The 15,618-nt window shown below is 50.4% G+C and overlaps 2 protein-coding genes across 2 annotated transcripts in view; both read left to right on the plus strand.

The window, feature by feature from the left end:
* The first annotated feature begins 457 nt into the window (after positions 1 to 457).
* cfdp1 (craniofacial development protein 1) lies at positions 458 to 11,595 on the plus strand. The gene is made up of 7 exons (XM_083698080.1): positions 458 to 889; positions 1,352 to 1,478; positions 1,796 to 2,063; positions 2,561 to 2,670; positions 3,313 to 3,450; positions 7,719 to 7,880; positions 10,738 to 11,595. The coding sequence occupies exons 1-7, from the start codon at positions 820 to 822 to the stop codon at positions 10,826 to 10,828; spliced, it is 966 nt and encodes a 321-aa protein (XP_083554206.1). The 5' UTR covers positions 458 to 819; the 3' UTR covers positions 10,829 to 11,595.
* A 984-nt stretch (positions 11,596 to 12,579) lies between these two features.
* bcar1 (BCAR1 scaffold protein, Cas family member) overlaps positions 12,580 to 15,618 on the plus strand; it is a gene marked incomplete at its 5' end in the record, with an annotated part of 12,073 nt that continues 9,034 nt past the window's right edge. Inside the window, one exon of the mRNA XM_083698076.1 lies at positions 12,580 to 12,598. Within this exon, the coding sequence (XP_083554202.1) occupies positions 12,580 to 12,598 (19 nt within the window). The remainder of the gene's footprint in view (positions 12,599 to 15,618) is intronic.

Raw genomic sequence — 15,618 nt, forward strand, 5'->3', positions numbered from 1 at the left:
TATACTAACCCTAACCCCGACCCTAGAGATCTTTTCACCGCCACTACCCCCCTGTACAAGTTTGTCTCCTGTTATTTAAAAAATAATAATAATAATAACAATAATTCTTCTAGCATTGTGACTGCCTATGGCCCCTGGTCCGAGCATTGATTACTTTGTCTTTTGATGACTTGGATAGATGATTCACTTACTTAAACAAATGGATTGTTGTAAGTCGCTTTGGTTAAAGGCGTCTGCTAAATGCCATAAATGTAAATGTAAATGTAAACAACATTCTAGGGATTAGTTTTGTTCCGCTTCAGCTCGTTGAACAAAATCCCCCATCGCTAATATGCGTTAACTAGATCCACCATGTCACTGTAAATACGGTTGATGTTCAATCTCTATAACCGCTTTTCTATTTCGCTCGGCTTGGAAGGTTGGACCGGCGGGCTTGCCGTAGTTGCCGTTCCCGGAAGTGAAGTTGGGTCCGACACGCAGCAGGTGAACAGAACCGCTCCTCTAACTGGGTTTCTGTGTGTCTTCAACGGTGACATTAGCTACATTTCATACCGTTAATTGTTATCTTCAGTTGTTATCGTCAGGTTTTGCTAAGTGACAATCCCCGCGAGAAACACGTTGAAGCGGGACACGCCGTTATTGTTCCCACCGGTTCCGATCAGCTCCTCTGGTCTGGTCTGGGTCTGGTCTGGTCTGATCTGGGTCTGGTCTGGTCTGGTCTGATCTGGGTCTGGTCTGGTCTGGTCTGATCTGGGTCTGGTCTGGTCTGGTCTAGTCTGGTCTGGTCTGGGTCTGGTCTGGGTCTGGTCGGTCCTGAACATGGCGACCTACTCCGATTACGACTCGGACGGCTACTCGTCTAACGAAGATGCAGACTATGTCCCGTCTGGTAAGGATTACCGTAGAACACCACAGACTGAATACAATGTTTTATTCCGGGCGGAGGGAGGCGGGTCCAGACAGAGGTGCTGTTCTAGATCTGCTGTGGTGGTTGACTCCCTGTGAGGAGTCTGTTGTAGTTCCTCAGCTCCGGCCGTCCCTAGCCATCAAACACTCAGTCAACACAAACATACACCACGACGTGTTTCATGACTACAGAACACCAGGGTTGAATTGCACATTCTACTTCTAGCACAGCACGAACACCCGTGATTAAACGAATGAAGGGCTTGATGTTTAGTTGAGTAGTTGATTCAAGTGCTCTGGCTAGAAGATAGACTTTAGATTGTGAATCCCTGGTTTGGGGGGGGGGGGTCTCCATCCTTCTACCCCTCCATCATTAGGCTGTTACAAGTATTAGGCTACTTTCACACTGTATTACTAAGTGTTCTCGTGTGTGTGTGTTTCCCAGAGGACAATCTGAGTGAGGATGACATGTCTGAGTGTGTGAAGGAGGAGGCTCTGGAGGGCGGGGTGCAGGGCGGAGCTAACACGCCCACCAAGGAGAAGAGGAAGAAAGGCGTGGGCATCGGTGTGAGGTGGGCGCCATGGCGACACTTCGATTGGTTACAAAATGGTTTTTTGGTGAATGTCGTCACCCTTGGCGCTCTAGAATGTTGACAGTTTGGGCGACTTTATTCACCCTCGGTACTGAAGGAGTTCAGCCCTGTTTGTGTTGTTGATGTTGTGACTGTTATTACCAGTTATAATACTGTTATTACCCTGCTGTTATTGGTGGGTGTAAATGTGTTTTGTCCACTGTGTTGCTTTGTCTTTACCCTCTCTCTCTCTCTCTCTCTCTCTCTGTCTCTCTCTCTCCTCCCCCTCTCTTTACCTCCTCCCTCTTTCCTCCCAGGAAGAGAAAGAAAGGAGGTCTGAAGCTGGAGGAGACGGAGAAGGGTGGAGGTGTGGAGGTCCAGAGGGAGGAAGAGGAGGAGGAGGAGGGAGAGAGTCTTTCTTTCTGGCCCAGGCAGGGGAAACAGGGGGAGGAGGAGAAGAAGAAGAAGAAAGCAGATGATCTGTGGGCCAGTTTCCTGAGTGATGTCGGTCCCAAATCTAAACCCTCTACTCCAGCGGCCCAGACCTCCAGACAGACCTCCAGACAGACCTCCAGCTCACAACAGGTAGAAGAGGATGGAAGATAGACAGACCACCAGCAGGTAGAGGGTAGAAGATAGATAGACAGACAGACCACCAGCAGGTAGAGGGTAGACAGACCACCAGCAGGTAGAGGGTAGACAGACCACCAGCAGGTAGAGGGTAGACAGACCACCAGCAGGTAGAGGGTAGACAGACCACCAGCAGGTAGAGGGTAGACAGACCACCAGCAGGTAGAGGGTAGACAGACCACCAGCAGGTAGAGGGTAGACAGACCACCAGCAGGTAGAGGGTAGACAGACCACCAGCAGGTAGAGGGTCAAGATAGATAGATCGACCCGACTGAGCCTCACAGATCTGCTATGTATGATTCTGGAAGTGTGATCACATGATAGTTGGACCCTATGATGCTGTTATGATAGTATCTTTTCTCATGTTCATATTCAATGAATTCTATTGATTGTATTAATAGATTTGTGTGTTTGTTATCGTTTGACCTCAACCACTCTCACTGCTGCTCCAGACCCCGCCCCCCGAGGTGAAACAGCCAATAGCAGCAGCCGGGTCCACAGAGGCCAGAGAGTCTAAAGTCACCATCACCAAGGTGTTTGACTTCGCTGGTGAGGAGGTCAGGTGAGCCTAAACACACACACACACACACACACACACACTCACACACACACACACACACACACACACACACACACACACACTCTCTCTCTCTCTCTACCACACACACACACTCTCTCTCTTTCTCTCTCTCTACCACACACACACACACACACACACTCTCTCTCTCTCTCTCTCTCTCTCTCTCTCTCTCTCTCTCTCTCACTCTCTACCATACACACAGACACACACACACACACACACACACACACACACACACACAGAGACAGAGGGAAACACCAGAGGGCACTGTGGTGGTGTCTATACCTGCTCTCACCACCAGGGGGCCTTGTGACTCCACTGGTTAATGTATGACATCATCACCCTCAGAAAGAGTCTGAACTCTCCACTCGTCACTGTTCTCCCTCCCAGTCACATGACCAGTCACTGTTCTCCCTCCCAGTCACATGACCAGTCACTGTTCTCCCTCCCAGTCACATGACCAGTCACTGTTCTCCCTCCCAGTCACATGACCTGTGTGTGTGTGTGTGTGTGTGTGTGTGTTACAAGCTAGATGATAACTATGCAATATAGGATGTGTGTGTTTGCTATGACATTTTAATCACTGCAGTGTGTGTGTGTGTGTGTGTGTGTGTGTGTGTCCAGGGTCACTAAGGAGGTGGATGTTGACTCTAAAGAAGGCAGGAGTTTCCTGAAGGCCAAAGAGGAGGAGCCATCAGAGGAGCAGAGAGCAGCCTCCAGCCTCAGACCTCCACCAGCCTCCGGCCTCAACCCTGGACCTAGGTAGGTACCCTTCCTACCCCTCCTCACCCTCCCTTACCCCCTACCCCCTCCCTTCCTCACCCCCCCTCACCCCCCGCCCCCGCCCCCGCCCCCACCCCTCCTCAGCCTTTTTAGAGTTTGAGTCCACAGAGGAAGTCGTTTTTCCCTCACAGGAAGTACAATGTGTCCAGAGCTATTTCCTGTTTAGGAGGCGGGGGGGGGGGGGGGGGTGGTTACCTACGACAACAGGAAGGATCCTTCAGCACCCCTCCCTCATCATCCCCCTAGAGCACAGCCATTAACATCATTAACACACTCACTCACTCACTCACTCACTCACTCACTCACTCACTCACTCACTCACTCACTCACTCACTCACTCACTCACTCACTCACTCACTCACTCACTCTCTCACTCACTCACACACACTCTCACTCACACACTCACTCACTCACACACACACACACTCACTCACTCACTCACTCACTCACTCACTCACTCACTCACTCACTCTCTCACTCACTCACACACACTCTCACTCACACACTCACTCACTCACACACACACACACTCACTCACTCACTCACTCACTCACTCACTCACTCACTCACTCACTCACACACTCACACACTCACTCACTCACTCACTCACTCACTCACTCACTCACTCACTCACACATACACACTCGCACTCATACACACGCTCACACACACACACACACACGCTCACGCTCACACACACGCTCACACACGCTGACATGCAGGGCGGGGTTAGCTGCTGTTGGGGTTTAGTTGTGTAAGAGCCATTAGGAATGTCCCATGGTGCACTGCTCCGGAACAAAGGTTTCCCGCCTAAACAGGGAGAGACAGGAAGTGTTGATGCTTCACTCTCCCTCTCTCTCTCCCTTCCTCCCTCTCTCTCTCTCTCTCCCTCCCTCCCTCTCTCTCTCTCATCCCTCTTCTCGTGTGTGCGTGTGTGCGCGTGTGTGTGTGTGTGTGTGTGTGTGTGTGTGTGTGAGAGAGAGAGAGAGAGAGAGACACAGAGATAGAGAGGACATGTCCTCCCAGACTAATGGTTTCCATATGTACCCTGCTTTTCTAATTATAGTCCATCTCTGTAGCCTAAAAATACCCCCACACACACACACACACACACACACATATACACACACACACGCATACATACATCTTCTGGAAATGGATCTGAACAGCACGGTTATCGCAGGATGTAGAACAGCTCACTCACGTTTATTCATGCAAAATGCACAAATAACATCTGTAAAAAGAACAACATCGAAACACTTTCACTGTACGATCAAAGATCTACTCTACTCTATCATTACTAAATATATAGTCTATCCCTCCCTCTCTCTCTGTCCCTCCCTCCCTCTCCCTCCTCTCTCTCTGTCCCTCCCTCCCTCTCTCTCTGTCCCTCCCTCCCTCTCCCTCTTCTCTCTCTGTCCCTCCCTCCCTCCCTCCTCTCTCTCTGTCCCTCCCTCCCTCTCCCTCCTCTCTCTCTGTCCCTCCCTCCCTCCCTCTCCCTCCCTCCCTCTCTCTCCCTCCCTCCCTCTCCCTCCTCTCTCTCTGTCCCTCCCTCTCTCTCCCTCCCTCCCTCCCTCCCTCCCTCCCTCCCTCTCCCTCCTCTCTCTCTGTCCCTCCCTCCCTCTCCCTCCTCTCTCTCTGTCTGTCTGTCTGTCTGTGTCTATGGTGTCTGTCTGTCTGTCTGTCTGTCTGTCTGTCTGTGTCTATGGGTGTGTGTGTCTGTGTCTGTGTCTGTGTCTGTGTGTGTGTCTGTGTGTGTGTGTGTGTGTGTGTGTCTATGGGTGTCTGCGTCTCATATTATCGTATTTCCAGTATGTCTACATCTGACTGCAACACAAACTCACCTGAGACACACACACACACACACACACACACAGTCAACAGTCAAGTTCACCACACACACACACACACACTCTCCTGAGACCCCCCCCCCTCCCTCACACAGGAGAGAGTGAACTTGACTGTGTGTGTGTGTGTGTGTGTGTGTGTGTATGAGAGAGAGACCAGGTGGCTGTCACTGGGGGAGGTAAGCCTGCTGACCTGTGAACAGGTGTCAGGGGGATATTGTGTGTGTGTGTGTGTGTGGGGGGGGGGGGTGGGGGGGGGTCAGGAACACATTCCTGACCGGACCAGGCATTGAAGATCAGAGGAGGGAGGGAGGGAGGGAGGAGAGGACAGGAAGGGAGAGGGAGAGGGAGAGGGAAGAAGTCTTCCCAGTTCAAACACACTCACACACACACACACACAGTCTCTCACACCCACACACACACGCACACACACACACTCTCACACACACACACACACACACACACTTCTCGTCCAGTTTGACTTCAGTCAGTACTGTCTCCCGTCTTTCAGCCAATCGGAGGATAGAGGTCTGCTATTATTACATAGGTGGACAGTGTGTGTCCCTCCTCTCCTCTCCTCTCCTCTCCTCTCCTCTCCTCTCCTCTCCTCTCCCTGTTTCTGTGGCCACAGAGAGGCTCTGGTCATGGGAGACCTCCGTATACAAACACACTGGACCATGATTACACACACACACACACACACACACACACAGACACACACACACACCATACACACAGACACATACACACGTGTGTGTGTGTGTGTGTGTGTGTGTGTGTGTGTGTTTAGTCTATGTGGGAACAGTGTTAAGTCAACACAGCTGGTAGAAGCTGTGTATAATCATGGGCTTAACATCACATGACATGGTCATTCAGCGTGTGTGTGTGTGTGTGTGTGTGTTGTTCTATTGTTGTACAGTCTCAATGAGCTGCAACTCCACATTAACAGGGTTGTTATTGTGTGTGTGTGTGTGTGTAGAAGTGTGTGTGTGTGTGTGTAGAAGGGTGTGTGTGTGTGTGTGTGTGTGTGTGTAGAAGGGTGGGTGTGTGTGTGTGTGTGTGTGTGTAGAAGGGTGGGTGTGTGTGTGTGTGTGTGTAGAAGGGTGTGTGTGTGTGTGTGTGTGTGTGTGTAGAAGGGTGTGTGTGTGTGTAGAAGGGTCTGTGTGTGTGTGTGTGTGTGTGTGTGTGTGTGTGTGTAGAAGGGTGTGTGTGTGTGTGTGTGTGTGTGTGTGTATGTATAGAAGGGTGTGTGTGTGTGTGTGTGTAGAAGGGTGTGTGTGTGTGTGCAGAAGGGTGTGTGTGTGTGTGTGTGTGTGTGTAGAAGGGTGGGTGTGTGTGTGTGTGTGTGTGTGTGTGTGTGTGTGTGTGTGTGTGTGTGTGTAGAAGGGTGTGTGTGTGTGTGTGTGTGTGTGTGTGTGTGTGTGTGTGTGTGTAGAAGGGTGTGTGTGTGTGTGTGTAGAAGGGTGTATGCTCTCTCTTCCTCTGTTTCAATGTCACTTCCCTTTCCTGGTGATCCACAAAACCTTGAGAGACGCCCTTGATAATCACACCCTGTCTCAACTGTCTACCACACACACACACACACTCACACACACACTCACACTCACGCACACACTCACACTCACGCACACACTCACACTCACACTCACACAGACACATAAACAGAGAGACACACACAGACACACAAACACACACACAGAGGCACACACACACACACACACACCATACACAAACTCACACACACACCCACACACACAGCAAGGCATTTTTTAGTGTTCCCCTTGACGGGGTCTGCAGTATGACTCAACTGAGCGTGAAAGTGCTTATCCTTGGACCCCCCAGTCTGATTGGTTCCTACCCCACCCCCTGCAGCCCCTCTAACTGCCCCCCCCCCATATGATGGGGAGGTAGATCAGTGAAGTCTTCATCTCTCCACACCGTTAAACATGTCTGCTGCCCTGGCTTACAGTTCACGACAGGCAGACATGTTAGTACACACACAAATACACTCACACACACACTCACACACACACTCACACACACACACACACACACACACACACACACACACAGATAAGTCACAACATCGTTTTTTTTATGTAATACGTAATCTCCATCTCCCTCCCTCCCCCCCCCACCTCCCTCCCTCCTCCCACCACCCTGCAACATGCAACATCTATATATGTCCCCCTCAGTGTCCTCTGGTTGTGTGTAACATGTTTATCCTTCCCCCCGGTGTCCTCTGGTTGTGTGTAACATGTTTATCCTTCCCCCCGGTGTCCTCTGGTTGTGTGTAACATGTTTATCCTTCCTCCCGGTGTCCTCTGGTTGTGTGTAACATGTTTATCCTTCCCCCCGGTGTCCTCTGGTTGTGTGTAACATGTTTATCCTTCCCCTCAGTGTTAAGCGGCCCCTAGGGGGGGTGGGCAGCCTCCTGAGCCGCCTGGGGGGGAAGAAACAGAAGATGAGCACACTGGAGAAGTCCAAGATGGACTGGGACGCCTTCAAGAGCGAGGAGGGCATCGGAGACGAACTGGCCGTCCACAACCGCGGGAAAGACGGGTGGGTGGAATACCAACAACTACCACTAGGGGAGTCAATACCAACCACCACCATTTGGAGGGAGGGGGTACGGGTCAATGCCAATAACCACCACTAGGGGGAGTCAATACCAACCACCACCACTAGGAGGGGGGGGACGGGTCTATACCAACCACCACCACTAGGGGTGACAAGGAGGGGTTACTTCCACAGAAGCCTCCAGCTGTATTCATTTGTATGTGGAGGACGGCGAGCAGTCCAGGAGTGGATCTGAGGGTGCGGTGGGTCGGGTTTGATCAGTTCTACTGAATAATCAAGGTCCAACACCATTTAATGCTCACTAAGTTAAAAGCAAGACCTTGAAATATGTGGTCTGTTTCACCGGCAGTCAGAGTAGAGATGATTAAACAGAGGTGATGTTCTGGTTCTGGTCAGAAGTCCGAAGGCTGCATTCTGGACCGGTTGCAGACTCCTCATGGTTCTGTCGGAGGAGCCAGATAGTAACGCATTACAGTCGTCAAGGCGTGGCGTTACCAAGGCGTGGCGTTACCAAGGCGTGAATCGATTTCTCGGCGTCATAAAAGGATACAAACCTCCTGACCTGGTGAAAGAGGGCGGCTCTGGAAGTCTTGATGTGTGAATCGGAGTTCAGGCTCAAGGACTCCGACTGAGAAGCATCTGCAGTTTAGTCAGCACAGACTGATCTGGTTCTGGGAAACCGGCCCACAGACACGGTGTAAGTTGTTGTAAGTTATGATCAATTGAAAGGCTACATTTTTCAATTTCTCAGTCATCGTTGCTGTTGTTTTGCCATGGTTATAGATTGAATCCTAGTTTCAGTGTCCCAAAGTCAGTTTAGTTTCACATTCAGCAGGATGCTAGCTTAGCCACCTGCTACAGCAGCCCATCCAGGATCTTTGAGGTCATCATTTGGTACAACACTGCAGCAGTCTACTTTTAACATCATACCTGATATGAGGTGTCTGTGCTCTGGAACATAGTAGCATAATCTCTGATTTCTAATATACATGCCATTTGGCTGACGCTTTTATCCAAAGCGACTTACATTGCAGGGAGTGCATACATTTCAGTATATATGGTCCCAGAGTTTTCTCTGAGTTAAGGAGCAAGAAGTTGCTCGACCTCCATCCATATTTTATCTCCACAACACGGGCCTCTAAACGAGAGTGAAAGATCTCCAGGTTTGAGATGTACAGCTGGGTGTCGTCACCATAACAACGACAATTCACACCATATTTCCAGATTCTATCACCCAATTATAAGGGTCCGAGGACAGAGCCCTGTGGAACCGCTCAGGTAACCCTGTAGCGTTCAGAGCTGAACACAGTGGTATCTGTCACCTAAATATGAGGAGAACCAGGACAGTGCACGGAGAACCAGGACCACGGAGGCCAACATGGTCTCCTCCTCCTGGTGATCAGCAGCATCAGAACAACACAAGACTGAAGTGTGAGTCATGGATCATATAGAACTTTAACTACTGCTGTCTCCGTCCAGTGACAGGGTCTAAAAACCATTGTAGGCTCTCCATAATACCATTTGTTGTGAGAGTTTCAACTGCTGGGCTTTGGATTTGGATTTGGATATAAGAGGAGTGGAAGGTTCTGGAAGGTTCCAGAGTGGAAGGTTCTGGAAGGTTCCCGACTGGTCTGGCGTTGCTGCAGCGTAGCCGTTAGCATAGTTACTCTGCCACTATGCAGTGGTGTTCCTCCTCCCTCCTCCTCCTCTCTCCTCCTCATCCTTCACCTTCTCCTCATTATCCACTGCCTCCTCTCACCCCCCCCCACCCCCCCCTGTGACAGGAGACAGTGTTCCCTCCAGCCTCACCAGTCAGTCAGACCCCCCCCCCCCCCGTCAGACTGTGGTCAGATGAAGGAAATAGATTCAATTACAGACTCCAGACTCGTAGACATACAGCTCTCTGACAGGTTAAAGACCTGCTTTCTACCAGATCCTCCCTCTTCTCCTCCTCTCTCCTCCTTTCTCCCTGTTCATCCCTCTCTCTCTGGGTGGGTTGTGGCTGGCTGAGGGAGGAGGGGGGGGGGGCTGGGCTGGGAGACATGCTGTCTGCAGGAGAGAGGGAGGGAGGAGAGGGCAGAGAGGGGGGAGGTGGGAGGGAGGGGGGGTGTCCTGGGAGAGATGCTGTCTGCAGGAGGGAGGGAGGAAGGAAGAAAGAAAGGAGGAGGGAGGGAAGAGGGAGGGAGGGAGGAGAGGGGAGACAGAAGACAGACAGAGAGGGTGAGTGTGTCTATAGGACCACGCTAGGACATCTGTGATGACGGCCTGATCACCACGGTGACACAGATCGCCACGGTGACACAGATCGCCAACTTGATGAAGACATGTCAGCACCTGAGCTCCTTCTAGGTGTTAATGGTTCATTCATCACTGACATCACTGACATTAGTTTTACAATGTTTCACACTGACAGAACTAAACCTGAAAGCTGTGCAGGGGTGAATACTTTATACACACATACACATACACACACACACACACACACATACATACATACACACACACACACACACACACACATACATACACACACACACACACACACACATACACACACACACACACACACATACACACACACACATACATACACACACACACACATACACATACACACACACACATACACATGCACGCACACACCCTGTCACAAAGGGGCTATTCGTGTGTGTGTGTGGAGTGTTTGTACTGCAGATATGACTGCTACTGTATGTTGTGTGTGCGTGTGCGCGTGCGTGTGTGTGTGTGTGTGTGTGTACTGCAGATATGATTGTTACTGTATGTTGTGTGTGTGTGTGTACTGCAGATATGATTGTTACTGTATGTTGTGTGTTCCCAGGTATGTGGAGAGGAAGAACTTCCTGGAGAGAGTGGACCATCGACAGTTTGAGCTGGAGAAGAAAGTCAGACTCACCAACATGAAACGGTGACAGGAAGACTGAGACACACACACACACACAGTCTCACACACACACAGTCTTACACACACACACACACACACACACGGACATTGGATGTTACATTCTAGAATACACAGCATCCTCACACACCTCCACTGTCCCCAGCCCTGTGTGTGTGTTCCTCTGTCAGCACCATAACCTTCATCATCATCATCATCATCATCACCTTCTTCATCATCACCAGAAGAGAAGGATCTTCTCTGTTCTCTCTACTGTTACACTCTGCTCTGATGTGTGTTATCCCTCCCTCTCCCTCCCTCCCTCCCTCCCTCCCTCTCCCTCTCTCCTTCCCCATCCCTCCCACTCCTTCCTTCTCTCACTCTCTCCTTCCCCATCCCTCCCCCTCCCTCTCCCTCTCCCTCCCTCCACATCCCTCCCACTCTCTCCCTCCCTCCCTCCCTCCCTCCCTCCCCCCCATCTCTAGAAGAAAGGAGAGACATCATCTCCAGCTTGGTCTACTCTTAGTATAATGACAGAGTTGCTTTTACCCAGTAATGGTATGGTAGGTTAGACACACACACACACACACACACACACACACACACACACACAGACAAACAGGTTAATTCAGGGAGTTTATTTTGGGTTGTTAAATGAATGGGTTTCAGAAGTGTTTAGTTCAATGTTGTTGACATGTATGTTGTTGACATGTATGTTGTATGTTCCTGGCATCCCAGTACTGTACCGTGTTACTGTGTCAAACAGGGAATAAAGCAACACACTTAGTTTTAAATCATCATTGTTGTTTGTTTGTTTGTACCAGGGGAGGGGCCCACACTGTGTGTGTGTGTGTGTGTGTGTGTGTGTGTGTGTGTGTGTGTGTGTAAACCAGTCACATAAACAAGATCAGAAATGTTTACATCTTCTACCGGAGGCTCCGCCCCTCCCTCCCAAGGGGCTGTGATTGGTCTGTGGTGGTAGCTGTGAGTCATGTGACCCGACCAGGAGGAGAACAAGACAAGACTCATCTCTATTTAAACACCCTGATGTCCTTTCTGTTCCTCACACACACACACACACACACACTTACTAACACACACACTCACACACACTAACACAGGCATACACACACACTCACACACACTAACACAGGCATACACACACACACACACACACACTTACTAACACACACACTCACACACACTAACACGGGCACACACACACACTCACTCACTAACAGGGGCACACACACACATATAGACACACACACTCACATATAGACACACACACACAAACTAGCACGGGCATGGGCATACACACACACACACACACACACACTCACTAACACAGGCATACACACACACACACTCTCTAACACACACTAACACGCACACAAACTAGCACGGGCATGGGCATACACACACACACACACTCACTAACACAGGCATACACACACACTAACACGCACACAAACACACACAAACTAGCACGGGCATGGGCATACACACACACACACACACACACACAAACACAGGCATACACACACACACACTCTCTAACTCGCACACACACACACAACTGTTATGCAATTACATCCTGAGGCTGGGTGGAAATAGGAGGGAGGATACAGAGAGGAGGAGAAGGAGAGGAGGAGGGGAGGAGGAGAAGGAGGGGAAGGAGAAGGAGAGGAGGAAGAGGAGGAGGAGGAAATGAGGAGGAGTAGGGGGAGGAGGAGGAGGAGAGGAGGAGAAGGAGGAAGAGAAGATAGAGAAGGTTGACTGATGGAGAAGAGGAAGAGAGGTGAGAACCATTGTGAATGAGGAGGAGAAACAGGTCAAAGGTCCCTCTCTCCCCTCACCCCCTCCCATCTCCAGGCATGTGGAGTTGTCTGTCACCAAGGGCATCGTTGCCAACAGGGAGTGTGTGTGTGTGTGTGTGTGTGTGTGTGTGTGTGTGTGTGTGTGTGTGTGTGCGTGTCTAAAATAGCTGTTACCATTGGGAGGGTAATTTTAAACAACACACTAGACCCTGAAATAACAGCAGCAGCAAATACCCAGCATTCCTCCTGCTGCTGAACACACTGGAGCCCTAACCAACAGGCCGCAGTCTGTTAGGCTTCACAACCACACCTCCTCAACCCTCACCCTGAACACCGGCGTTCCACAAGGCTGTGTGCTGAGCCCCCTCCTTTACTCCCTCTTCACCTACGACTGCACATCTGTACATGGCTCAAACACCATTGTTAAGTTTGCAGACGACACAACGGTGATCGGTCTCATCAGCAACAACGATGAGTCGGCCTACAGGGAGGAGGTCCAGCACCTGACAGTGTGGTGCACCGAAAATAACCTGGCTCTCAACACCAGGAAGACCAAAGAGCTCATTGTGGACTTCAGGAAGTCTAAAGCTGGCGCACACACCCCCATCCTCATCAACGGGACTGAGGTGGAGCGAGTCACCAGCTTCAAGTTTCTGGGTGTCCACATCTCTGAGGACCTCTCCTGGACCCTCAACACCTCCACCCTGATAAAGAAGGCTCACCAGCGTCTCTTCTTCCTGAGGAGACTAAAGAAGGTACATCTGTCTCCTCAGATCCTGGTGAACTTCTACCGCTGCACCATTGAGAGCATCCTTACCAACTGTGTCACAGTGTGGTATGGCAACTGCTCAGCATCTGACCGGAAAGCACTGCAGAGGGTGGTGAAAACTGCCCAACGCATCACCGGTTCCTCCATCGAAGCTGTCCAGGGCAAACGATGCTTGCGTAAGGCACGCAGCATCGTCAAGGACATTTCTCACCCCAACCACAGACTTTTCACCCCACTCCCCTCCGGGAAGCGCTACAGGTCTCTCCGCACCCGAACCAGTAGGTTCAGAGGCAGCTTCTTCCCTGCGGCTGTCACCCTGCTGAACTCGAACACTACACCTACCTGACAACCTACTACCCCTGCAACCCCCACCCCCCCCCCCCCACCCGGACAATTGCACTGTCACTCCCCTCCCCTGCTCTTACTCCATACCACTGCTCTTCTGTACATATCTGTCCATAACTGTTCATACTGTTCATAATGCACATATCTTTATCTTTATATTTTTCTTAATACTACTGTTAATACTCTGCACATACTGTACATACCTGTTTATACTGTTCATACGGCATTCCATATTTATATTTATTCTGCTATCTACCTCATGTACTGTTAATACATATATACTGCTAGACTGCATTACTATACAGTTCATATGCTGCTACACTGTTCATACTGTAACTTATTTACTCTGCTATAATGCTAATGCTTACTCATATACTGCTATACTGCACTACTTATATTATACTGCACTACTTACTGCTCATATATTGCACTACCTGTAAATACTGTTCATTGCACTTTCTGCTATTTTGCACTTCTGGTTAGACGCTAACTGCATTTCGTTGTCTCTGTACTTGTACTCTGCACAATGACAATAAAGTTGAATCTAATCTAATCTAATCTAAGAGCTGTCCAATCAAGAGGAGGCCTGGTAGAGGTCTGGTAGAGGTCTGGTAGAGGTTTGGTAGAGGTAGAGGTCTGGTAGAGGTCTGGTAGAGGTCTGGTAGAGGTTTGGTAGAGGTCTGGTAGAGGTCTGGTAGAGGTCTGGTAGAGGTTTGGTAGAGGTCTGGTAGAGGCAGGTCGCCGATTGGATCCCCACCCCAGGAGGGATCCGGATGTGAGCTGTGACTGGAAGGTTGCTGGCATCATATCTAAGGTTCCTACCACTGCCGTTGTGCCCGTGAGAATGGCACTTAACCACGAACTGCTCCAGGGGGGGGGGGGGGGGCGGGGGGCGGGGGGGGGGGGTGCACGTGTGACTATGGCTGATTTGTGCTCTGAGCTCTGATCTCCCTGGGGGGGGGGGGGGGGGGGGGGGGGGGGGGGGTGCACGTGTGTTGTGTTGTGTGTGTGTGTGGGGGGGGGGGCAATAAATAAATAACACATTCCTAACAATCTGATTGTATGGCAAATAAAGCATTTGATTTGATATCTGTCATTCATTTCTCATGGATGTCACATGAGTAGATTTAAAGCACACACACACACACACACACACACACACACACACACACACACACACACACACACACAGAGAGAGAGCGAGAGAGAGACCGTGCATCATGTCCTATTCTATCCCGTTTGAGACTTATGCATTAATTAAGGAGATAGATCTGTTTTAGTCTGCATCTACCTCCTGCGCTCCTCTAGGACGAAATGAGATCATTACTCCGAAACGGGCTACGGGTAAACTACTCCGCCGACAGCAATGTGACACATCCCCTTTAAATAGCGATCTTTACGAACTCACCGACCGGCATCGTTCTAGTGTAAACGGACAGAACTCAAAGACCTTTTTAATACTTGCATGTAAAACGCAGATCTCTGCTGATGTGTTCAACACGCACAACAACACGCCCGTCTAGAGAGAACAGCTGAGGCTTCACGACCTCCGCATCTGGACGGGGGTAACGGCAGGGATAACGGGAGGCCATCCCTTTAAACCAAACTTGATGATTCCAGCGGAAAGGCGGACAGAGTCGCGGTCTTTCCTGCAGCAGCGCCCGAGTCGCACGGAGCCGCAAGACCGGAGAGCAAAAACCGACTATTCTAACCGGATCTGAAACACTCTCATGTTTGATACGTTCGTCTGTTTGTCTTTCACGGTGGATTGTTGGGAGATAACGGAGCCGCGAGGTGTGACATTCACCGTGAAGGGGAGACAGAGAGGGCTTTACGGTGTGGCGGAGAGACGGGAGCTCCGGTGGACTGCGCCGCGTTTGGTGGGCT

The sequence above is a fragment of the Argentina silus genome (assembly GCF_951799395.1).
Source record: "Argentina silus genome assembly, contig: scaffold_156, whole genome shotgun sequence".
NCBI classification, from domain to species: domain Eukaryota; kingdom Metazoa; phylum Chordata; class Actinopteri; order Argentiniformes; family Argentinidae; genus Argentina; species Argentina silus.